The 26,686-nt window shown below is 35.2% G+C and overlaps 2 protein-coding genes across 3 annotated transcripts; one reads left to right on the top strand and one right to left on the bottom strand.

Moving 5' to 3' along the window:
* Positions 1-1,304: 1,304 nt before the first annotated feature.
* MS3_00003007 (uncharacterized protein) lies at positions 1,305-13,267 on the top strand (the record flags this gene model as incomplete). 2 transcript variants are annotated; one of them, XM_051210685.1, is made up of 4 exons in its annotated part: positions 1,305-1,383; positions 1,418-1,490; positions 1,535-1,574; positions 12,544-13,267. In XM_051210685.1, the coding sequence occupies exons 1-4, from the start codon at positions 1,369-1,371 to the stop codon at positions 12,722-12,724; spliced, it is 309 nt and encodes a 102-aa protein (XP_051070704.1). In that variant the 5' UTR covers positions 1,305-1,368. The 2 variants fall into 2 exon arrangements, with proteins under 2 accessions (XP_051070704.1, XP_035589491.1); XM_035731925.2 differs by having other exon boundaries at positions 1,526-1,574; positions 12,544-12,724.
* A 597-nt stretch (positions 13,268-13,864) lies between these two features.
* Positions 13,865-26,362, bottom strand: MS3_00003006 (uncharacterized protein). Its single transcript, XM_051210684.1, has 7 exons — positions 24,943-26,362; positions 23,938-24,097; positions 23,039-23,182; positions 22,198-22,432; positions 20,603-20,764; positions 17,551-17,971; positions 13,865-16,821 (listed from the first exon to the last, which is right to left on the bottom strand). The coding sequence occupies exons 2-7, from the start codon at positions 23,974-23,976 to the stop codon at positions 16,656-16,658; spliced, it is 1,167 nt and encodes a 388-aa protein (XP_051070703.1). The 5' UTR covers positions 23,977-24,097; positions 24,943-26,362; the 3' UTR covers positions 13,865-16,655.
* Between the last annotated feature and the right edge of the window lie 324 nt (positions 26,363-26,686).

Genomic DNA, 26,686 nt, shown 5'->3' with positions numbered 1-26,686 from the left:
AGAATAGATGGGTTGTAATTTCAAGGGTTAAACTGAGGCTCGGTATAGACTTTTTTCTGCAACCAGTTGTAATGCATTCCCGCTTCTGATCGTAACCTATCTATCCTAGCTCCATTTGCATCACGATCATGTTGGAAGGTCCATTATCCGGAAAACGTAGTTTATGCCTATACACGCCTAATGCATTTGACCATCAGTGTGCTCGTACAATAAATTACTTAGGTTTCCGTGCGACTAACATTAACGGTCCCTCAAACTAAGGACTCGGGTGCGTCTTGACCATGTAGCATTTTTCAAGAAGTGAGTACAAGTGTTTGGATATTGAGGTATACGTACAGACCACGAATTTCCACAGAGGTGTCCGTTTTAAGCCTCTGAATTCGGTATTGTAGTCTCTGCAGTTGTTTTACTAGACTCACCTTCCTAATTTTTACACAAGGTGCAACGAACTCGTCTGAAAATATTAACGTTATGCGAAAAACTAGTCTAGCTTACGAGGGCTGTATAAATTTTAACAGCCTCCCGTAATCCCAAAATAACTAATACGTATACCACACGACATGGACATTCTGTTTATTCAAATGTAAAAATGAGAAACAGACAGTGAGTTATCGATACATACATACGCAAAAAGCATTTCTAAAAGCAAGTTATCTTTAAGACTTTGTTGGGTTTTTTAATCCAAATGGCATCTTCACATACTCGGACAATCCGAAAGGCTACAGTGTTATCAATAAATAAAATTTGCGAACACATAGCTATTAACTCTTATACGTTCTTAGAAATCTCTCAGCCTATATTATCCATTTTATTTTGAAGATTGCACTTTATAAGGTTAGATCGTTGTCTGAGTGAATGGTAATAAATTAGATGAGGTTTCTTTCTCAAACTTTATTGTGAAATATCTGTGTCTAAGTAATGGGGGGTCGTTCTCATACGAAAATTAACTTAAAGATCTTAAATGGTTTTCTACTAGTTCTAGTAAGGGAAATGATATTAAATTTTCCAGTATTCATATCGATAAGAATTTATTATCTCAGCATTATGAGAACGTCGAATTAAAAGTGAGTAAAAGCTATGGGAATACACTAGGAAAAAGGCGAACTTGACTAAAACTCGCTAACACAGCTAGAAGAGAAGAAGCACTCAAACATCTCTCTATATTATGTGTATAAGTGAATGGAAAAAAAACTTCAAAAATCAACGTTCATGCCTTCAGGTTCGCAAAAATTAGTTAACAAACGTTACTTTTAACTATCCTAACATCGACGACCTTACTATTACAGACCTCACGCCAATCTATTGTTTTAACCGTTGAATACTTACACCGTTGCCATGTTGTTGTAGCGTCATTGCTTTGAAAACAATATGTCTTCTTACAAGGTATTACAAAAATATAGATGCATTTGATATTTAGCCTGGAAATTGTAAGCGAGAAGAGTTCAGGAAGTATTTGGAAAAATCTGGAGTGATCGATGCACTCACAAAGGGTAAAATTTTCAAATTAAATATTTCCACTGTACAGTACTTGTAGGTTTGTATGAAGAGCCAGAAAAACCGGATAATGCTCTAGAGTAAGTTGGAAATTCTTTATGTTCAAGCCTCCAAACACCGTGTAATAAAATGTGTATACATGTGTACTACAGAGTGAACTGACGTTTAGCACGTCATTTTTAAACAGTTACATATTCCCTTTCTTTTTTGAAACTTTCGATAGTTGACTACTACAATATTTTGATGTAAGGGTCATACTTGACGGACTGAACATATAAGGGGGTGTTTAGGGTGTATTGATGGTATTGTTGGAGATGATTAGAAGGAATGATGGAAAATGTATCTGTACATCTAAATTCATGAAATATGTATTCACGTTTATCAAGACGATATTTCCCAACAAATTTGTGATTCAATATGAGATCTGTTAATATTTGTAATCAAATTACGAACTGACCGCTTCCATAGACAATATTTCTACCCCACGAATTTACATTTTATTGAATCGTACCCTCGACATCTAATCTCATCTATTACGACCAATCCTGTCATGCCCTCTATTACTCTGATATTCGATCAAACAATCCCATCCTGTTATGCTAATTAGACATGTTAATTTGAACAGATGTACGGAGGTGCTAGATTTTACGTTTTTCGACTGACTGACTCTCTTCTGAGAAAGAATTATGTGATCGCTACGTCAAAACAGTATTTTGGTCAGAATGTTCAGTACGGCGAATGCCAGAGATGATATTCTTCGTATTTTTGAAATCTGTTTTAATAATAAATCTGTATGGTGCCCTGACTTTTGTTCTCGTTGCTCGATAATGAATTGATTGAATGAGAGTTTGGACAATAATACCACCGAATGCACATTTAAACTATTTGAATAGTACACTAGTAATAAACGAATTTCAGGGTATAATGGGAATGAGTGGGTAACAGGTTGGACTGAAGCAGTGATAATTTTGAACTGACTTCAAAGTAAGTGTTTTCCACAATTGTAATGGGATTACATTGCTACAAGAAATACGAGCAATTACCATTCAGCTTCTGGTCCTTTGATTTGTTAAAACAGAGAGATTGAATACGAAACGAGAATAGCTGCACTACAAAGCTCTGAGACAGATTTCTAATTATTTTGTAAAAATAGAAGTCTATTAACTTCTTTTAATTTACTGTGGTACTAAGTTACCGTAGAAATACGGTGACCTCCAAAAATCCAGAAGATATCTGTGTCGAGTAAGGAGACGTCGTGAATCAAGATTTCTTATTTTCAAAATCTCACCCACCAGCCAAAAGTTCATTCCGAAGGGTTTATATATCGCACCACCGTAAACCTAATCTGTAGCCAACTTAGAGCCATGGAAAAGCCAAGTATAAACTAAGTGACTCATAACAAAAACTTCATAGCAGAGTACTGGCAAGTGATCGTGGAAAATACGCAAAAATAAAAGCTGTCCTAATCATAGACTCACATAATACTGACTTAAAATCACATGCGGCTCAGAGAGAAAGCTTTTTATACATGAAAATTTCAGTTCATGCGAGGGTGTTCTATTTGGAATCAGTAATAGAACGAAGTCTACAAAAGGATCCAACACCTTATTATGATGGAAGGGAATTTAGTGACCAAAGACTTAACTGATTGAAGCGGGAGTAATTTATGAAGTGATCTTTCTCAATGATATATTAAATCTAATCACAAGTTCATGTTTATATACTGTTAGTGATTACTTAGTGTTATATACTGCTCAGCCTCATCTATTCGAATCCGTCAGTTAATAAGTGTAATTAAATCACATAAAATCTAGTGTATTTAGATAAAATTTTGATTAACTTCTAGGGTTATATAATTCTTCATTATTCAACTTTCTGTCCTTCGCTGTATCGTTTGTCTCACTATTCTTCTTTTATAGCATAAGATGTAGCTGTTTATAAATTTATATCAAATATATAGGTACACTGTCATCATGGTATAAAGCAAGTCACTGACAGGTCCGGTGATGGAATTCCAGTTAGTCCGCAGGTAGTCTTATAGGCAAAATCAAAATGTGTATGACAAATATGTCTGGATGGAAGTGGTAGGTTAAAAGACTAATGCATTTAAAAATCATAGTGGAATAGATTACAACAGGTTGTTTCAAACAAATCCGGTATAGAGATAAATGCGAACATGTTCTCTTCAGAAAGCTTACGAATGAAGAACAAGCAAAAACAGACTGTAAAGAGGAATAAATCATCAGGATAGCAATGAGAAGAGATTTGAGCAAGTGTGAAAACTACAGTGGCATCACACTACCATCAGTGCCAGGAAACGTTTTCAACGAATTGTTGTTGAGCCGAATGGAAAATTCAGTAGACGCCCAACTTCGAAATCAACAGACCGGATTTCGTAAGGATCGGTCGTGCACAGACCAAATCACCACACTACGGATCATTATTAAACAATCAGTTGATTGGAACTCGTCACTATACATCAACTTCCTTGACTATGAGGAAGCGTTTGACAGTGTGAATAGAACCTTCTTCGACACTGTGGAGTGAGTAGCCGAGCAGATCTTCAACATCATACGACGAAGTGCACTGTAAAGTTGCGCATGCAAGACAGCTGACAGATGCATTCCAAGTGAGGACCGGTGTCAGACAAGGCTGTTAACTCTCGCCTTTCCTCTTTCTTCAAGTGGTTGACTGGATTATGAAAACCTCCATATCTCAGGGGAGCACGGAATACAATGGACAACTTGGAAGCAACAAGACGATTTGGACCTTGTAAATGACCTAGCTCTTCTTTTATCCCATACACTAACAAATTTAGGTGAAGACAACCAGTGTAGTAACAGCCTCTACAGCAATAGGCTTCAACATACACAAGGGAAAAAGCAAGATCCTGAAATTCAACACGGAGAACACCAACCCAGTCACACTTGATGGAGAAGCACTGGAGGAGGTGGAGACTTTCACGTACCTAAACAGCATCATCGATCAACAAGGAGGATTGGCAAAACGAAGACAGCATTCCTACAACTGAAGAGCATATGGAACTCAATACAACTGTCAACCAACATTAAAGTCACAATCTCCAATACGGACGTCAAGACAGTCCTACTGTACGGAGCTGAAACTCGGAGAACTACTACAACCATCATCAAAAACGTACAAGTATTTATAAACAGTTTTCTACGTAAGGTACTCAATGTCCGTTGACCAGATACCATCAGCAACAGCCCTCTGTGGGAGAGAATAAACCAGCTTCCAAGTGAAGGGGAAACTAGAAAAAGATGTTGCAGTTGGATAGGACATACGTTGAGGAAATCATCAGACTGCATTACGAGGTAAGCGCTAACTTGGAATCCTGAAGGTGAAAGGAAAAGTGGAAGACCAAGGAACACATTGTGTCGGGAAACGAAGGCAGACATCAAAATAACGAACAAGATTTGAGCGAGGGAGAGAGCTGGTTCGAGTTCGCTATTCGGTTGCGTATGCTCTACAAGGGGTAACAGGTGTCTATGTGTGTATACACATTAACTTGTTCTACGTTGTGTGGTATAATACTATGTATATTCTACCCTAGTAGATAACTCTAATGTTTATACAACAAACGAGCTTTTCAAATTCCGGAATAATTCCTATGATGGTTTAGCCGATTATCTTTTAAATTAGATTTCGTAAACTTAGTCCATTCTGTGATGTTTTAAGGACTTGAAACACGACTAACTTAACATTAATGACGAGCTAAATGTTCATTTCTGCTACTGATACGACTGTTTATCGTGACTGTGGAATAATCGATGGCATGAGACTCCTATACTAACAAAAGATAGAAGCAAGACAGTAGAAAACTGCTTTATTCACTAACCATTGATAAGACCACATTCACAACGGTTGTAACATAACGAAGTGCGGAGTCAGCTTAAGCGCAAGCTGACAAGAAGCCTACGCAATGATCGTGAACAGTGGTGGGTAGCGAAAGCAAGGAAGATGAGAAAAGGCAGCGGCATTAGGTAATAGCAGACAATTGTTCAGACTTTTAAGGAAACCGGTATTAGGAACCTGACTGTTAGCGAAACAATCTCAGAGAAAGATGGACATATTATACATTCTCAATCCAGGAGATTGGATCGATGGGAAGAACACTTTAGGGATCAGTTCAACTGGCCTTCAGCCACACTTCGCTTTCCCACGGATCTCTAGTCAACCTGAATGGCAAGTTAATGTAGGTCCTCCGACTCTTTACGAAGTTGAATCAGTTTGACTAATATAGTGTCTAAAATATTAGCTTCAATAATACTTCGACGCCTAACCAAAGCTCGTGATGAACAGACTAGAGAAAATCAGGCTGGTTTTCGACCTGAACGTGCTTGTATAGACCAGATATTCACACTACGTCAGGTTCTAGAACACAGACACACATTCAGACGCCCCACAATGGTGGTATTTCTCGACCCTCAGGCAGCATTCGACTCTAGTGGTCGTGAGGTTCTGTGGCAGTGTTTGTCACTGCAAAAAGTACCAAAGAAGCACAATAACCTTGTAACGGCTCTCTACTCGAACACAACTGGTTGAGTGAGAGCTTATGGCGAACTGTCACCAGAATTGATTACCTCAAGTGCTGTTCGTCAGGGCTGTCCAATCTTCCCATTCTTGTTTAATTTTTTCCTCACCTAAATTTCCAGGGGCTGAACTTCTATCAGGAGATTCACTTTTTGACCTAGAATATGCCGATGACATAGTTTTATTTGGTGAAAACGCTCACAAAATACAGTCTTCTGACCACTATAAGCAACACTGCAAGCATGTTCGGCATGCTATTGTCTCCCTCGAAACGGAAAATGTTGCTTCAGGATTGGGTTGCATCGACACGCAAATCAATTGATGAAGTAGTGAAACTTCATCAGTTGAGATGGCTGGGACATGTTCAGTCAGTCAGCTACAACGTAGGACCACGTACATATATGCATCGGTACAAGTTGCCACACCTCATTAACACAACAAGATGGACAACGGACTCATAAAAGTAATTGATTCAGAGGTGTTAATACATAAAAGAAAGATTGCAATAAGGATATAGTACAGGAAGAAAGAATTAGTTCGTAGAAACAAAGATATGAAGCAATTTTAATCTCTTAGTTTAAGGGAAGACAGAGTGTATACATGGACGCCATTGTGATCGATTCTGAGCCATGTCACCACGAGTCTCCAACCATTGGTTACGATAGTCACGCGGACCCCAACCAAGTAGTCTGTATTTACCAACATGGTTCAGACTAGAAGTTATTGACTTCAAGCACTGATGCCACGTCTTGATTTGACCGCCCCTAACTTTCTTCCAACCATCCCGAACACCGTTTAGCATTGCACGTCATGGTAATCGGTGTTCAGACATACGTAACACGTGACCCAACCATCTCAGTCGATGAAGATTCACAACCTCATCAACTGATTTATCATCATTCCCCGATACCCTGCATCTAACGTTACTATTACTTACCCGTTGTTGCTACCTTGACGTGGTGGTCGGGGTTGCTTATCGTGATGAAGCAACCGAGCTATACTGGCTGGAAAAACTGTTCCTCAAGGTCCTACCATGTCAGACAGGTCGGTTGAAGAGCGGTAAGACTAAAAGCAACAAACCCAAGGTCCGAAGACGAAGTCGTACTGCTGACTGTACAGAGGTGTGACAGCAGTAAGGTGTTTCCTTCAGACAGACAGCCTTGACGGACACCACTTGAGTTTAAGAAATCAGATTACAGTTCACTATAAGCTCTGACTCGACTGGTAGTGTTCGAGTAAAGAGCCTTCACAAGGTTTATGTACTTCTGAGGTACGCCTTTCAATGGCAGACACTGCCATAGAATCTCGCGGTCTACCGAGTCAAATGCTACTTTTAAGTCAAGAAAGACCACCATTGCCCGACGCCGATAACCATGCCTGTGTTCTAGAACCTGACGACCAGGTCTGAAGCCAGCTTGATTCTCTCGTGTTTGCAGTTCACGAGTCTTAGTTAGGCGTCCGATAATTATCAAGGCTAGTATTTTAGATACTATATTAGTTAAACTAATCCCTCTATGGTTGTCACAGGATGATTTTAACTCTCTCTGATATATTGGGACGATAAGTGATTGTGACCAGTCAGATGGAATAACGTCTAACTCCCAGATCTTAGCTAAAATATTAGTCAACCTAATCGCTAAAATTGGACCACCATCCTTAAAGACCTCTGGAGCCAGTCCATCTGGACCAGCTGCCCTTCCTCGCTTCAGATTAACTATAGCCTTTTGAACTTCTGCTAGAGTTGGGGGACCTACTTCAATGTTCCATTCACACTGTCTGGGAATGGAGGGTAGTTGTACAGTAGCTGAAGGCCAGTTGAACTGTTCTCTGAAATGTTCCGCCCATCGTTCTAAACGTCTGGACTGAGAGCAGATGAGGGTGTCGTCTTTTTCCGAAATAGTCTGACTTACACTTGACTTATTAATTCCAGTTTCTTTTATTAGTCTGTAGAGCTGTCTTGTGTTCCCTATAGCCGCCACCTTTTCCATCTCTTTTGCTTTCGTTGCCCACCACTGCTCATGGTCGTTCCTTAGACTTTTGCCTAACGTAGATCTGATTTGTTGTCGCTCTTCATCATGTTCAGAGCCTGATGAGATGAGTTTACGAGAATCCATCAGTGCAATAGACCTTGAGGAAATCCATTGGTTCTTTGTAACCCTGTGGTTTAAATCACTGATAGATGCCACTGCTATTTCCACAGCTGTTTGTATATCTTTCGAAGCAACATCTGGGTTAGCCTCGTTTTCAGAACTACCCAAGTGTGACCCCAGTTGTTCCTGGAACCTACTTTTGGTTTTCTCGCTACTCAATTCACTTCTAATGAGTCTTTTTACTGTGGCTTTTTTGCGTCCAGTGAGGCGCAAGCAGATGCGTGCCCGTACTAGGGAGTGGTCGGAGTCCATGCGGTACACCAGAATGAGCGACAATCTTCTACCGACCCTCTTCAACGATGACTGATGGCAATATGGTCTATTTGAGTCCATCGTTGGTTTGGTGTAGGGGGTCGTCATGTTACACGATGTCTCTCCTTATGCTTGAAACTTGTGTTTGCTAAAAATAAACGATTGTCTGAGCACAGTTGCAGCAGACGATCACCATTATCTGTTCGCTGTGCCGGAATACTAAAATACCCACCTAAATGCCTTTCTGTTTGGTTTAAACTACCCATCTGGGCATTAAAGTCACCTGCTACGAGTACTATGTCTGAATGTTTAGCTTTCTGAAGAAGTTCAGATAGCTTTCTATAAAATTCATCTGAGCTGCAGCCGGTGCGAGCGTAGACAGAAACGACAAAAAGGCAACGACGTGTGTCCCTATCCTTCCGGGTTCTTACGGAGCCGTTTAGCCGAACAGCACATAAACGACTGTTAACGAGGATCCACTCTAACAATGCTTGTTCCACCCTCCTGATTAGTGCTATCCCTACTCCTGCCAGTACACGAGAGCTGGCCGTCGGGTCACCAGATACACGGAGGGTTTATCTCGTTGGCTCTCCGTTTTGCCGAGGTGAGGTCAAGTGAATGACCACAGTGGGATGCCAACCACTGACTGCCTCGACGTGCGATGTTCAATGGTATAGGAGTAGGTTGGAAGCTACGTGTGGCCAGACCAAAACACGACACAAGTCCATGAAGTCACTGACAAGTGGACTGAGCCATGTTGGTAGATGTAAACTACCTGGATGCGGACCCGGAGATGATAGCAACCGACGGTTAGAGACTCTGAATGACATGGCTCAAAATCGTTTGGAATGGCGCAGGTGCATCCACTCTTTGTGTTCTCCCAAATTCTAATCTCCTGAATCCCCCTTGTATCTTTCTTGCCTTTCAAAATTTATTTCACTGGACTACACTCCTTGAATAACATCTTCAAACTCTAATCTTTCCGATTACTGCTTATACTTTTACCAGCCTCTACCACTACGGGATTTGAATCGACAACTGGATCTCTGTGATAATGTGGTGTGGCGACTCGAACTGATGAACATGTGTACAAAGTTCTACGTTGTTACGGACCGACTGTAATAAAGTACATATCGTTTTAATTGTTTAGTCAATCAATAAATTTTCATTGATTGAGCTAATAGTCAATCAATAGTTTTGTGTGTATAAAATTCGCTAGATCGATAAATCAACTAAATTGATTAAGAAATATAATTATTCACTGAGTTCAGTATAGCTTTTTCTTTCTAACAAGTACCGTCCGTACCTCATCCTTTTCATCTTAAATATTTATCGCCTTTCGCTTGTGTCCAATTAATTTATTAAACAATTTGGTTGGCTTGACAGCCAAATGATTTTTGAGATAAAGCAAGATAAAAGATTGTAAGTTCCAGTCAGCTCACAGATTTCTTCTCAAGCAACCTATTCGACCTCGTTTTCAGGATTTGCAGAATCGGTATACTGAACAAGTTATACTTGTGTACTGGTTGCTGCGATCCAGGATAAATGGTTTTCAGTTTCCAATAAACTCATAAATGTATTTTTTGTCAATAAATCTGAAGATGTTGAGGTGTTTTTACATACTCTGCGACCCCTTATGTTTAAGACTCGTCAAAATATTTGAGACGAGTACTTACAGTTAGCTATAGATAGTAATCTATGTGGAGGTAATATATATATATATTAGTTTCTAAATACATTTCACGACAGTCCTATGCATTTAAATCACTAATCTTTAGAGGTTCGGCATGATCGACACCAAATTTAAAATTAATCCATACTATCAAATTAATATTTATTCGGTTGAAAAGCCTTGCAAAATTACCATCCCATAGTATTTCACATGACGCTGTAAGTTCCAAAGTTAATAAATATTGAAGCCATACAAAACAGGATTAAATATAATAGAGAAATGGTGTCTCAATTTACCATAATAAACATACATGAAATAAGTGATGCAATACGTAGCCAATAATTAGTACTATGATATAAATCTTCAAGGCTTTTAAATGTTGAAAATAGTTCAATATGCCACACAGTGATATTCGTTGTATGCTACTTTATGCACTAATTTGTTTTGACACAGTTAACTGAGAGAACCAAAAATATGGCCAAGAAAAATTATCTATCAATATAAACAATCTTTGAAAACACGCAAAACGAAAAATGAGTTTTTGGTTTCAATAAGCGGTGAAGGTAACATCAAAAGCTTGTCAGGCGATCATGTTTTGGAACAACGCTTTTGAAAGATGGCTTAACATAACAAATTGAATGCGCTGTAAAATGATACCGTATTTCGCTACTGTATTGCTCAACATCATAATGAATTAAATCAAAGTAAAAAGAGGACAGAAATGAACTAGAAGGAAATTAGTCGATTGGGAACAGGCAAATGTAGAAAAATAAAGTAAAAATTATTAAGAGACATATGAAACGATGTTATCAAGTGATGTTGTGAAACGTAATAATATATTCCTAATGAGATGTCCATCGTACATTAGAGACTGTTTTACAAACGTATATAAAAAGATAGTCCATATATAATTGCTATATTTCGCTTATGATTAATGTGTCTTTGTTATAAGTGTACAGTTTATTCACAGTGACTGGATCAAAAACACATTGAGATAGGTATTCCATTAACTGTGTAATGTCTATCATGAATGTTATCCGTCAAGTTACGTGAATTCAAATATCCGGATGAAGTGTTTATTACTTGGCAAACAGCAGATGTGCAGCAAGATAAATTAAGTGAACGAAACAACTTTAAAGATTATTAGCGATTCGAAGTGTAGACTATATGTAAAATACCAGTATAATTTATCACTAAGGTCTGCACAATATTTGATGAAGAGGAATCAATAGAACATTATATAGATCAAATCTTTAGGAGTCATGGTGTTGTAATACATGAAAGATCTGTCAAAAGTAACAAACAAATGTTGGGAAGGTGGTTTAGTAGTTAGAGGGCTTGATTTCTAGTCATTACGGTTGGACACTTAATTATCATGATAAAATTCATTATGAACTTAAATATTGATTAAAATATCAAAATATGCTATTTAATGTTTATACCACTTAGTAATTAATAGACTTAATGACATACGTTTAAAATAATAACCAGCAACTGAGAGAAAGTCAATTCTTACAACCAGGTAAGGTAAAACCATAAAACAATACAAATTCACTGAGATTACAACTTCAAAACTAAAAATCATTTAACTGGTTGAACTATCCACGTACAAAAATACAGTTTGTTTTGTTATTATAAAAGGAGTAGTATTATATAGTCTAATGAAAAACCAAATCTATGGATTCGACTGTACAAGATAATGTCAGCCGACAAACCATGTAGTTGCCCAAATCTGGAAGTAATTCCTTCGATTCGTTGGTAAGAACTAAGAGAAAAAGAATTCAAATGTTTTCCATACTTCCCTAATTAGCAGTCAAACGACAACAAATACAGTTTCACCAGTAGAGATGCAGTCTGTAGACGTAACAGAAGAATGATTTCCATAAAAACAGGAGTATATACTAAATAAGTCAAGGCTACCAATATTTCGTCAACGTTAGCAAAGAAGGATCTCACAACATTTAATGGAAGAGGTGATATGGCAAACAATGAATTAATCAATTGGAGTGCAGATGAAATATATTTTTTCCCATTATTCTGTGACATGTAATCATGTTTTGAGAAGGGATGCTTAATTGTATGATGTTGGCAATATATGCTCACATAGTAGGTTATTAATTAAGTGGTGTTAAATATTCCTCATTTGAAAACATACAAACATGACTAAGTGAATCGTATAGAAAGTGGCGTACTCATTTATCATTTCGATTTATTTTGGGAGTCAAGTAAATCCTTATTACCAGTCTTTGCTTTTCACCACGCATATTTGAGTTTGAGGTCTCAGTACAAAGCACTAACCAGTTAAGCGTTCCGGAGTCATATAAGTGTCAGACATAACATAACAGATTATCTCCAACTATCTAATACATACAAAACATGCGCGTATCATAAAGATGAGTCTCCTATTCCTTTGCTTTACAGATTTATGAAGAAGCACCTACAAGCAGAAAGTCCAGATCCTTCAGATGTTGAAGCAATGAAAGTAGAAATTTCAGAATTAAAACAAAAGGTGGAGATGTTAGAAAGTGAAAATGCTGAATTAAAACAAAGCATAAATCAACAATTAACACCAGGAATTGGAATAAGTGATGGCAATATTTAATGAATTGATGTTTAACAAAAAACACTCCAAACTGGTAATATTCTAACATAAAATGAATTTTAAGTTTTTTAACTGCAAATGAATGTTAAATTGATAATGTTTTAAGCGTAAATATTGTTGAGTGTCGGATGAATGTAGGCAACAGTCAAGAAACCGAAAACAAATGTTTCTCTCCTGCTGATACTAAAAATATATCTATAAGATAAATAAAACATAGTTGTCACCGGCGTTATTTGATTTCTCACATTAAATCTAGAATAATATAATAGTTGTTCATCTGGTGTAATTATTTTACAAGATAAATAAGTTTTAGTTAGTGGCTAAGTAGGTAGATGACTAGCAAATGAATGCAATATGATCAATGATCAGTTCCGATAAATTTAAAGTTTATCAGCCAACATCTTTTGTCGGTGATTGTTGGACAAACGAAACGTATGTCACAACCTTCTTGGTCAATGACTTTTACAACCTCGGTAACTAATTTACTATGTTCGCCTGCTACCCCAAGTTTAATATTAACACTACTCACTCATAAACTTCGACACAACCACTTTTATTTATGAGATAATGAATATTTTCCATTTATCGACAAGTGTGAAACTGGTAAATAAACAATTTGAATGGTTCCCAACACGAATCGACATTAATTGTGGTAATACTGGAAAACAAGAGAGCATTAATCACTAGTTTTAAGTGATCATCGTCGTAATCAAATGAGTGGTAGGAAATAATAATATTCTGGATTGACTGCTTATATGCAAGTTTCTAACTATTTAGAGAAAAAGATAAGACTTGAAGCAAAATGAGGCAGTCGTTCGAGTCTGATACTAACATACACGCTTCCTATACACTACTTGAGTGAGAAAGCCAAGAATGAGCAGAAAACTTTTATCGGCTGACCCGAATTACGATTTATGCACAAAGTTATTCATTAATATAGATTTGAAACTCAGAAAGATAAGCCAGGTTTTCAACTTATAGTGTATACTTATCTCACTCGGATCATTATGCCAAATCTTGACCAATAACATACACAAGTCAAAATCTCTGACTACTAAGTTAGCTTTGAATTTACATGTCTGATTGGCACACCCTATCACTTTGTTCTTTAACGTCTGTTGTTCACGAAAACAGTGCCAGATTTGAAATTACTTATGCAATTAGGGATGGCCAGTGAGCCCCCTCGACGGAAAAACCAGGAAAGGGACGGATATATACAATTAAAACAATTTACTATTCTTTTTGTAGCAATAAATTGTAATTTAAATATCATTATAAATGACCTGAATTAAACTGCACAAGAGAATATCATCATTGTCACGGGATTATAAAACTATGATAAAAGATAAGAAAAAATATGTTCTAGAAAACCTTTAGCAATTTCGTATTACAGTAAATCTTTGGATAAATGGTATATTGTGATTACAATGAATCAAGTATAACACACTATCTATTTTGATAAGATCAAATAAAGAGGGAACAAAAATTAAAGTCTATTGTGTTTATTTTAGAAAAGGTGGATTAATGCGTGTGTACACTGTTTATTTGTTTTAATTTACGTGATTTATCGCGAATAGACGTGTGTTCAGATTTAACAAAAGGTTAAAATAAGTGGGTAGTTAAATTTACTTTTGTTGTGACAACATCTGAAAGTGTTTTGAATAAAAATTCATAACCACAACCAATATACTTTTATATGGTTAAATTATGTAACATGTTAAACTCTAAAATTGAAGTGACTAAAAATTAAACAATTCAATAAAATCTGAACAAAATTAATGATAATTAATTGTAACACCAATAAAATTGATTTTAACTGGATGATTAGCGAGTGCTTTTGAAGAGAAAGGAAGTAATAAAAGAGGAGAATTATGGAACTTAATTGTTACACATATTATAATTTAAATAGATGCTCATACTATCGGTGAAAAATACGGAGAAGATTTTGGGTTAACTAAATGTCCACAGATAAGGGAATGAATGAAATAGTCACAAGTAACCATTTCAATAGGTAATGTTTTCATAAACGCGAACGCAGACTGATTGATCTGGAAAAAAATTTATGATGAATAATATGTGAAAAATAAGAAATGAATTTTTAAGTAGAGGTGAATGGTAGCTAGCAGTGGAATGCAGAGTGCGCATTTCGTTCTAGAATGACCCGGTAGTTAAGTGTATAACGCGATAACATTCAGAGTAACGGTACTGGGTCCGAGTCTCGTGATCAAAAGTCAACTCCGGGAAGAAGATACATCTGACTGACGAGTCACAAATATGGCGGAATGCGCATCCTAGGATCCAATGCTAGCTAGCATTTTATGTCTCCTTAACCTATTGGCAATATCGAGGGAATCCGCACAGGATGGACATATGACAAAAAAAACTGGTCAACTGCAATCCTAAACATTGATGGAAAGATTCGAACCACCAATACACATAAAATAAGAAATGAGCGTTTTGTGATCAATAAATTCCCAATTGTCTTGAAATTGCGAGAAAGTGTTGTGGTGTATGCTACTTATGTCGACTTAAGTAGTATATATTACCACACAAAAGTAGAATGCCTGACAGAAGAGAATCAGAAAGATCGAATCGAAGAGAACGGGAACAGTAAGTAATTGTAGTTGTAATGAAGAAACGATGAAGTTTGAGACAATTTATAGAGGATTTGCAAATGAATTATAGAATGCATGGTTCCCATATTTTACGAAAGAATTTTGTATTAAACAATAAATTGGTTGTCCCCACATAGGTTCTCGTTCATCACAGTATGACATCCGAACTTATGAATGAAATTTTTGGAAAGGCCAAACAACGGTTGTTTGTACGAAAAGATAATCTGCAGCTGACGAAAATGGAACGATTCTTTTAAAAGAACCAATTTAGCATTATGTTGACTTAGCGAACACAAACAATCAACTAAAGACTGATAGTAGGTAGTTGTCAAAAACCTCCTGAAGTTTAAATCCCATTACTTCGGCGGCCAAAATAACTTCTAAAAAGACAGTTATTCGTATTTAAGTTCTGCTGTCAGTGTTACAACCATGGTGTAAAAGTCACTCATCTTCCCAATTTATAATCGGCATCCGGAAATTTATTTAGATGCATTATGCACCTGCTATGTAAAAGCATTAGAATGGTATCCGTTTGTACTGTTTATATTTGGGAGTACAAAAGTAATCTCTAGATTATCTAAGAATACCTGAGGAAGGCTCAAAATATTACATAACTTTACTTGTAGTGATGGTTATTGAAAAAAATCAATGCAATTACTTACTTAAAGCGAACCATTCGTGTAATGTGTGAAATTCTAGTATACATTTTACGCTATTGTCTTATGTTTCGATGACAAACAAAAAAACATCGCACTAGTTTAAGTATTTACCAAAAAATATGGAGGACTAGTTGTTAAAGAAATCAGCTTTTAACCAGTAGGTCACCTCAGATGTGGATCCCGCTAAACGTACTTCAGTTTAATCAGTTATATAGGATTACTAGTTCTCAAGTGAAGCGTGACTCAAAGGTGAATATACAAATTTGTTTTTAGTAAGTGAAATACATCGTGATTTATCAAGATTATTACTAGTTAAAGCATTCGAGCAGTTATATATTTTACTGAAATATATATACCAAATAAAAATAGTGAGGAGAACAAAGTTGAGAAAATGTTATCAAAAAAACTTATTTTCAGAACTTACATGGTTCTTGTCTACTAGGACAAAATTCACTTTTTTCTCACTTGCTTTAGATCTACACCTTACAGATGGAAATAAATCAGATAGTTTTTGAGATATTTCAGATAAATGTATTAAAGGAATTCGATTAGATGAATTACCCAACTCATCAAATCCATTATTGGAACCACAAGCTAGAGATAAAATATTCAACCAACCAGGTCCAAACACCTTAAGATCATTAGTTACTATAGCTACTAAACGATAATTAGTTCCACAATCCGCCCAATCTCCAAGATGGCCAAACAATGATGGTGAAGGAATTGTTTGATAAGCTGGTGAACGATATCGTACAGGCACAGACCACCTGAAATGTATGTAGAAATATAATGAAAGTTGGAAGGGAAACACAAGAGTGTTTCCCTGAGTTAAAATAAAAGTATCACTACAACTGAGTGAGATGGATATGGTTATTTACTTAAACATAATCTTTCTCACTGAACAAAGTTGTCAACTTAATACATATACATATAAAAAAACCAACGAAAGGCATATGAACAAGGCGAATAGATAATGTTGTGATACCCTTCCCAAAACTTGAGTAGCTAAAGTATGGTAAACACACGTTACACACTGATTGAAAGAATAATCACTAACTTAATAAACTAGATTTACCAATCTCATGATAGATATTATTCTGTTTCCAAAATTACAAGTGATTTTTTTTAGGTGAAACGTCACATAAATGTAAATTACTTCGAATTTACTTTAACAAGAAAAATAGAAAAGGGAAGTTACCTCTTGCATACCAAAAACAAACGTAGTTTATAAGAGCTAAGTAACTAAAATTTAGATCAAATTACTGAAGAATAAGCATAAGACATTGTATAGCAATGCTGAAATTTCACTGTGTCAATTTAAACCGCTGACATGTGCCATGTACTCGGTTTTTGTTGGGTAGATGACATAAACTAGTATTTGTGTCAAGAAACAAAAGGATCATCAAAAAACAATTCCTGGATTGAAGTTACCAGGGCTCTCTCTAACGTAAGTGAATCAGTAAGTTGTTATTACAGATAGTGAAATCAGTCACTGTACTGAATCTACTGCATATCGTATTTAAAAATCAAAGTTACGTGGAAGTTAGCTTACCAACTAACTGGTTCAGAAGATCCTGATATAAATCCCCGAGGTAATTCATAACGACCAGGATATGTACGTAACAAATATAAAGGCCAATTACGAGTTTCTTCAAAAGACGATTGATTGTTGTATGTTTTAGCATCTTCACGACATGAATCCAACAACCAGTCAATACGTAGTAATGGAACACTGCCTAACGTAGCAAGTGCTTGGAAATATTTTAATGTGCGACAACAATCTGTTGAAACTAAAGCTACAAAATGTGCACATTGACTTTTCTTTTGATGGAAACTATCATCTAGTTCAGGACTTTCCCAACCATAACTTCTATTCAATAAAGATGGATTGATTTCTAAAGCAACTTCTCCACCACACGCAATAATCAATTGTTCTAAAAGATTACGATCTATAGATTCATTTGAATTGTAGTCTACAAAATAAAATTTACCAGAATATCACGAGAAATTATACTGACATTATGCTCGAAAGAAAATATAATTCATATATATATATATATATATATATATATATATATATATATATATATATATATCAGTGGTGTTAGATTATTATGATTTATCAATAACAGTTGTTTCACCCAATAAAAACTAATCACAGTAAAAAATTCTCAAGCCAATATATGTAATGCTGCCAAACATTTATATCTAACATAGATTTAAATTGAAGATTACTTTTAAAGAGAATAACAAAAACATTTTTAAACACTGATTATCTCTTAGCCGTCTAAAACAGTTTTCGACCAGTTTTGCAATGGAAAATAATATACGATGAATGCAGAAGTGTTAAGTTCGCTACTTGATTAACGAAGAATACGGTATACAACTACGGCACTAGAACGCATAGAACCCCCACAGTCGCAAATCAGAAGACAAAAGTGCTTGTTGGGTAAGAATAAAAGTGTACAGAAAATCATGGGAATTTATAGATATTAGCGTTTACTATAACAATATTATAATTCAGCCAATCCTCAAGGAGGCATGTTATGCTACTGTCGAATAGTAGCATACCACGCTGATATTCTAGAGAGTTCCATCACGTCCTGATTGGATGGAAGCTCTTCGGTTGGTTTAGGGCCTCTGTAGGCTCCGTCGTAGTCCTCGGAAAGCCGTTCCAACAAGAAGCAATTGTAGTACATTTCATGAATTACGGCTCGAACAATACAACTGACTGCACAGATATTAATCTAAAAAGTAATCATCGTAAAGTGGTATGGACAAAATACAAACTGTTGCAAACAGCACGATAGAAATAACGGCAAGACATGAAATTTTGCAGAAAAGTTTAAACATAGGCTCCAAAACGCTAATGATATGATCAACAGTATCGTATATGAAATGCACTTGTTCCTACAAACAATTCAATTAACACTGTCACGCATGTAATGAAAGAAAACCATTGGCATTACGACTTTTTCCTTCATTTAAACTGTACAATCGTATTTAGCTAATGGTATTCTTTAGGAAAATAGAGGGGCATAGTAATGCCTCGAAAACAATCAACAATAATCTAAAGTTTCAAATTTAGGATATACTATTCTGTAATTGGATAAGTAAAAACAATGTTGTACTACAAATTGTTCATAAAAATCAAATATCAAAAGCAAGTTAGGTAATGATCCAGAAGTTAATAAAAATATCAAGATGAAGATAGTTTGTAGATGAGTGATGATCGTAAACTGGATAAGTATGAAGAACAGAATGATTAAATCTTGTAAAAATAACTAGTAATTATGAAGAAAGATTAGATAAGAGTATAAAACTAGAGATTACTGAAAATGAAAAATACAGAAAGGTTAGACCAACGTAGATTGAAAGACTCAATGTATTGCTTTGTATACGCAGATTACACTTGAGTTGGATTGCTAGAGGTGTGCGAAAAATTTCAATTTGTCAGTCAGTCTAACGCAACGTAGAAATTGGTGTGTACATCGGTCTACGTTATAACGCCCCGTTAGCACAGTGAAAATTGTTATGGCGAATCTCATAATACAGATAGTAACAGTATCAATGGTAATAGAAAAGATTATGCATCAAAGATACAATCTGAGAAAAAAACGAATTCGTGAAATAAGAAATTTCGAAGCTCAGTACTTGAGGGAAGATAATAAGTGGATGCTCTGGAAAGTGTTTTTCAAAAGCTCTTTTAAATTGAACACTCATGAAGAGGATGTTCTTTAGAACTCATATTTTTGTTCAGGTTTCAGATCTTTGTCAATCAATCTAAATGGATAGCCGTTGATGATAAGCATCTGCTACAGTTTTTCAAGTTCACCGTCAATCGTATCGCCTGTACATACTTATCTTGTCCTCGCAGAAAGTGAATCAATTTTCTCTTCTGGATAAACAAGATACAACTTTTAAGATGTTTGTGTACTGGCTACACAAGAATGCCTTTTTATCTATCGATCTTAGTAACGAACTAAGAGGTCTTTTCAATGGAACATCCCATAAGTGGAAGTTTGACTTTGATTTTATTGTGAACTGGATTGGTACTAGAATGTCGTTGGGTTTGATACTTTTGGTAAAAATACGGATTGCGTAGATAGGAGCGATTGATTATATGACCAAGTACAGCATTTTTTAGACTTGTAATGAAACAGTTAGTCAAAAGTGGGGCGAGTGTGTAATTCTATCAATACACCAACATTTTATTCATAAGAATTATTATTAAATTTAAAATGGAAGTTGAAAATGATTTTGATAGATAGTGTTTTTGAACGTCAACATTTAGTTTTTTTTTAATATAACATAGGAGGCAGATTGTTACCATAAGACAAACATTTGTAAAGAGAGAGGTAGTATCTAATGCTCACACTTTATTTCTTGTTAAGATGATATCAGATATTGTCACGATTAACGTATCTGATAATCTAGATTTTTTGGTTTTTTATGATAAGTGATTGGAAAACATCGAAGATTCTTACTTCACATCAATAAGTTTACTTCTATTAAGAAATTAACATTCAGATAACAATGTCATTAGAATAAACATTTGTCAATCATTATAGGACTATAACTAGAAATAAAACAAGTTCACTGACTTTTAGCTCCACCTGTAAGAATGATAGTCCATCCATGGAATACAGTTGGACTTGGAATTGGTATATCTAAATTATGACTTAATGATCTAAGTAAACCAATTGATGCTCTAGACTTTGGCGAAGGAGAAGACCTCATCCTTTTAGAAACTATTTGACTTGAATCTAAAAAAGGAGTAAACAGTTCAGTAATAATTCATAACAAAATAAACACCAAAACTGTGATCAAAAAGTCAAAGGAAATTATTTTCGCTAAAAAGAATGCGAGCATTAGACTGAATTGGGAAGAAATAATAAAATCTTTAAAAAATACAACTTCTCTACAATACAATCATGAATTACTTAGTGACAACAAATAGTTTTCTGGACCTCTGGGAAAATGTTAGGTTTTGAACAATAAACTCTCTATATCTATGGAAACTATTTTTCTCGCTTCGAATAGCAATCAAAAGATATCAGTAGCATTTTAAAAATAACCCGAAAAGATCCGAAGATGAAGACTATGACGATTAGGCTTTCAACAAGCGGGTGACATTTATCACAACTATTTCAGTCTAGACAACTAATACATAAGTAATTAACAGCAAATCCCAAATCCCTCAGTAAGATCGAAGGTTACAATAGTCTACTGTTTTACTAGAAATACTAGCATTAACTCATGCGTTTAAGGCCACTAAGAAGAAGGTTCTACTCAATCACATTACGTCGTGGGTGATTACATAAAAGTTAGATAAGAGGGTATATAATCGTTGGACAAGGTTGGTGGACATAGAAGTTCATTTGTATAGGTTGGAGAACAATGACTACAAAAAAATGTGCACATAAGTGGCCAGATTGGTAGCAACCAGCAGGAGGCCGTAAAACTAAGTTTTGTGTTAAGTGTCAAGGTGTATGTGATACTGTTATGACTTTAGGTTGCGGTCGATTTTTACCCTGTGCTAACTGTTGTGTCCTTGACTGGAAAATTAGAGAGCAGTGTACTTATCGATCGGTTACAGTGACACGTAAACACGAACGGACGGCCTAGAGTCTCGATTGGTTTGCGCTTCCCTGTCTAGCCCAGTTAGTTGAGTCCAGAATACAAGCCACAGCCTCGGAGATATGAATCATTATATTCCAAACATACTTTGTTTATATACTAACCAAGCATACCATATCGTACCATAGAATAGAAAACAACATTTTGTACAATATTCAACAAGCGAACAGATATCGACCAATAGGAAATGTCCATTTAAAGTCCAAGGACACCATTGGACTTAACATGATAATTATCGGTCTATTCCTCCGCATCCACAACAGATACTTTAAGCGAAATGATATCGTGCATGAGATTCAAACTTGCGTTATCTAGTGTTATGTCGGACTAGGATCTCGCTAATGTCGTTGCGACTCACAATATAAGTATATTTCAACGCCCAATAGATTAACCTACACTGATGTCATCATGCAAGATAGATTTCTACATTATTTGGGGATTTTACTATCTACTTGTTTTCAGAATATAGTGGAGTAGTCAGCCCTACTCAAAAATTCTACAGTCAGATCAGCAATGATGAAAACATTACAAAATAAGATGGAGATAAAGGAAAACATACTGTTTTTTTTATAAGAAGTTTCTGTTTTCGAAACAGGTGTTTGCAAAGACATAGGTTGTGTTAGTAAGTTTTCGTCATCTGAAAACAAATCAGAAAGACGTTGCTTTTTGGCTGAACTTGAACGTCCAGTTGAACTATCAGATCTATTTCGTGAACGATTGATTCGAACAGAAGGCGTTTGTAATTTCCGTTTAAAGTGATTTCTATATCGTTTGCGTAAATGTGAAGACAGTGTCTAAAATGGTTGAGACGATAGGATAGTAGTAATTTAACGACAACAATAATGCACAAACAGTCAAAAACTACATACTTATTTATCGGACTGATAAAAATATATATAAACACTTATTACTGAAATAGGAGGTAATCATCATCTTCAAGAATAAATAGGATAAACTAGATTACAAATCGATGTTTTATGCTGATTTATTTATTTCTCTTAGCTGAAATGTCAAAAGTGTGACTGCATTATGTCTATTTGAAATGTTGATCAGGTTAACAGTTAAAACAAACACATAAAGAAACCAAACATCAATAAAGCTCCCAAAACACCAACTAGGAATACTGTAAGTACTGACATAAGTTTGACATATTTTATGTCAGAAATCAGAGGACGTTTACACCAAACAATGGTTAGTCTTGTAGAAAGTGTATGAATTCTAGTCTAATGATTTTAAATTCCTTTAAAAAATGTTTTGGCACTGATAAATGCATGGGGAACGTAGAGAAACAGGATCCAGGTTTCATATCAAGCATACATCCATGTCAATGTATATATGATCACTATAACATAAATATTACGAAATGTTATGAAATCAAGCACATTAGCATAGGAACTTACAAGTTTACTTGGCAATGTTATACAATGTTGGTCATCAGTATCCTTTTTAACCGTTGTTAATTGCTTAATTGGAGTGATCCAGCTGGATCGATAAACTTTAGGTCTCGATTTTCTCTTATCAAAAACTAAGTTGGACAGACTAACCTTTATAAACAATTAAGAAACAGAAAATTAAATTTATTTTACTTGAGCATTTTTCTTAAAAAAAGAAAGCAGTACGACTAAAATACGTCAAGCAAATTCTTATAGATGCGTAATTAGGAAATTATTAATGTAGAATTTTTAGTCTGCTAGTTCGAATGTGCCAGTCATGTCACAAAAATGACGATATGAGTAGTAATTACGAATTCTACGAAATTTACAAAAAGAGAACTACAGAATCTTTAATTTGATGCTCTGTTATTGAATTTAGGTATTTTTATCCAATTTATTTACCAAACGCAGATCAATGTAGTTGGCCTCGAGCCGCACTTGTATGAGTTCTAGTGATATTACCCGCTTTCTCTAATCAAAGTAGATGTGGCGGAGTTCGAAACTGTGACTTAATAGCTGTAAATCAAACCCCTTAACCACTGAGCCAACGCTCAATTGAAAAAAAATTCAAGTGAAAGACTTCATCACTGTGACCAAGACCAGGATAACATACTGATTAAATTTTTCATCTAAATTTCGTTTATATATTTTAAACAAAGCCGGCTATGGCAATAATCGGATTACATGTCAATACGTACATCAAACACAAAGTTGTTATATATATATATATATATATATATATATATATATATATATATATATATATATATATATATATATATATATATATATATATAGCTTCCAAGTGGTAATTAAAAGCAAAAATAAATAGAGTAATCTTATGTCGACTAAATTTATTTTTTTACCTCTGGACTTGCACATATTTTCGTTATAGAAGTATTCATGTTAATTTTGTTTTCATTTTCAATTGAGATTTGAATTTCAAAAGGATTAGAAGGTAGTAGTTGTCGCTTTTTCAAATTATCAACTTCCGATTCATGTATTGATACTTGACCTCTTCGTAAACTAAATGAAAAATATAAACATTGTACTTCCATTTTTTATAACAGCATTTTTTACAACATAGTTACAATTAACAACTTTATGTACAGACAAAATTGTGAGTTTATTCTATTTTGAAAATATTACTGAGAGAACAGTACTAGAAAAGTGGGAATTTGCATTAATGAATATTTTTATCCGATTCTATGCTGAGTGTTATTGACTAACTGCCATAGTTCTATTATTTTAGGAAACAGACCACTAAATTAATTCGCAACCTACAAAATACACAATAAAAATATTTCCAGTCATTTAGGTGAATACATGAGAGTAGTTATTAAGTAATTGACCCTCATATAACCGTCTAGAGTCGAAAAACGTGTAGAGGTAATCCTTTACTGATTCCTAAAAATCTTACTGCAATGCTTACTATTTCAATACGTCTCGAGTATTACGAAAATGAAATCACTGTTAACAGGACAGAGACTTGATTAAAGTATGTTTAGGCCACGATAATGTTGGAACAGGCTGACTGGTCCATTTTTAACCAATTTATGTATATGATGACATATTCACACTATTTACTTGACTTGTTTGTTTTGAAATATATTTGCGTTTCTATTCAAGTCACATTTCCTGATCTAGGAATCAGATGAATGAGGTGAACTGTCCAAGAATACTAAGTGGCAGAATATTACATCGAAAAAGGGGACTTAATAAATACAGAAGAACGTAACCTATATTTACACAACATTCTTATAGTGGGAACATAATAAGAAAAGTGCCTATTAGTGTGAACCAGACACTAAGAGTAAAGAACAATACGGAGATCACTTAAAACGGATAAAATAAGCAAAAAGCTAACTTACAAATAAGCTTCGTTTGTGGTACGACAAAAAACTTTATAAGGTCGTTCAGAATCACTTGAATGAGCTTGAATTACACAATCACCCCAGTATTCATTATCATCTTTTAATTCAGCACTGACCTATGATGAAGAAAATGAGACGAAAAGTCAATGGTGGTCAAACTTAGATAGGTTCATGATTTTTACTGACAGGGATAAAACTTTAGTAAGTTATGATTTTGCAAATAACGATAGACACTTTTTCCAAAAGAGAAAATAACTGATCCGACTCAGTCAATAAGTATGGCATTCAGAGTATGCTATGTCTTAGATTACGGGTCCACCTAAATCTGCGAACGAAATGAAGACTCAGCGACACAATGACCAAATAAGCTAACTATTCAGATGCGTTGCAACCCAGCTAACTAGAGAGAGAAGTCCATGTTAATAAGAGGGAAAATGTATTCCACAAGCAGTCAGAAGCACTGACAACAACAAGCACAACTCAAGCGTATATATACAGCATTAAAATGTCCTTGCGAAACGTCAAAAAATAACATTAAAAGAGACAACAGAATAAGATTACTTGGATAAAGAACCGATATAGGTTGGACATCGACTGAAAACCAGAAGGCACTGGATAGCTGCTTCGTTCTAGCATGTGACTCTTCAACAGTGTACCTCTAAGACCCTACCACGGGGGATCGAACCTTGGAACATGGGTTCCAAGTGCGAATACTTAGCCTCCAGATTACTAAGCCACGATTCAATGGCGTTTGTCTTCAATCAATTCACGATATTGAGCAACCATCTTGCATTGTTAACGGAGTGACTGCCTCACACTCGACATCGTCAGATTTGGTTGGACATAAGTAATGATAATCGTCAAGTCAAAGTACTTTCCAAGATCCTAAAGTGTTTGTTTCAACAAGAATAAACACCAAGTCCAACTTCTAATAAATAAGAAGTTCCTTTAAGTTAAACTTGAAATTTTCACCTATTAATTTTCTGATAGTCAACGGATATAAAAACTAGTGACATTGTAAAATACACATTTGTGAAGTTACATTGATTATGCTTGACTTTTCATTTAAATAGCGAGACAAAAATTTTCGAGACTATGCAATAACAGAGATGATTTCGATCTCAATATGTTTCCTTACGTTACAGATATTAAGCAATTTACATGTGTTCTTTGTTAAATAAATTTACAAACATTTAATAAAGCATTTTATTATAGTGATTGACATTTTATACTACCTAGTCATAAAGAAGAAACTGATTTAAACAGATTAGTTAACCATAAAAATTAACAATGAAGTAATCTTGCTTTGTAAACCTACAAAAACCGCTTAGTACAATAAATTAGGAATATGTCAGTCTGTAGGAACCAGAGAATCCCAAGATGGTTTTTAAAACTTTCAAGAGCCCAATCAATCACAAGAAAACATGAAATATGGAGGAAATAGGTATTGGTTCAAGTTGACATATCTCATAATCACCCCCATAAAAAACAAACGAAAGGAAATAGCAAGATCAAATGCACTGGAGAGCTAAACAACAAATATAATTTAAAAAATTTAAGCATTCGAAATAAAAAGTAAGAAATGGAATTTAGCTCAACACCTGAAAAATGAACAGGACTGCTTTGCAGGGATAATGTTTCAGACTCGAGCTTAATAACTAACATCATCACTCGAACCTCTATACCAAAACGTCTGGGTCTTCTCAGACAGCTATATTCACCATTCAAATAGCTTTATTCA

This window comes from Schistosoma haematobium, chromosome ZW (genome assembly GCF_000699445.3).
Source record: "Schistosoma haematobium chromosome ZW, whole genome shotgun sequence".
NCBI lineage: Eukaryota > Metazoa > Platyhelminthes > Trematoda > Strigeidida > Schistosomatidae > Schistosoma > Schistosoma haematobium.
Note: the sequence above shows the minus strand (reverse complement) of the source record. Positions and strands in the feature narration are given on the sequence as shown.

Coding starts and splice junctions, on each gene's coding strand:
- MS3_00003006 (XM_051210684.1), bottom strand. CDS start 23,976: ATGAATACTTCTATAACGAAAATATGTGCAAGTCCAGAG. Junction 20,765..22,197: donor AACTTCTTATAAAAAAAACA/GTATGTTTTCCT, acceptor CTCCTTTTTTAG/ATTCAAGTCAAATAGTTTCT. Junction 16,822..17,550: donor TCTTCTGAACCAGTTAGTTG/GTAAGCTAACTT, acceptor ATTTTAACTCAG/GGAAACACTCTTGTGTTTCC.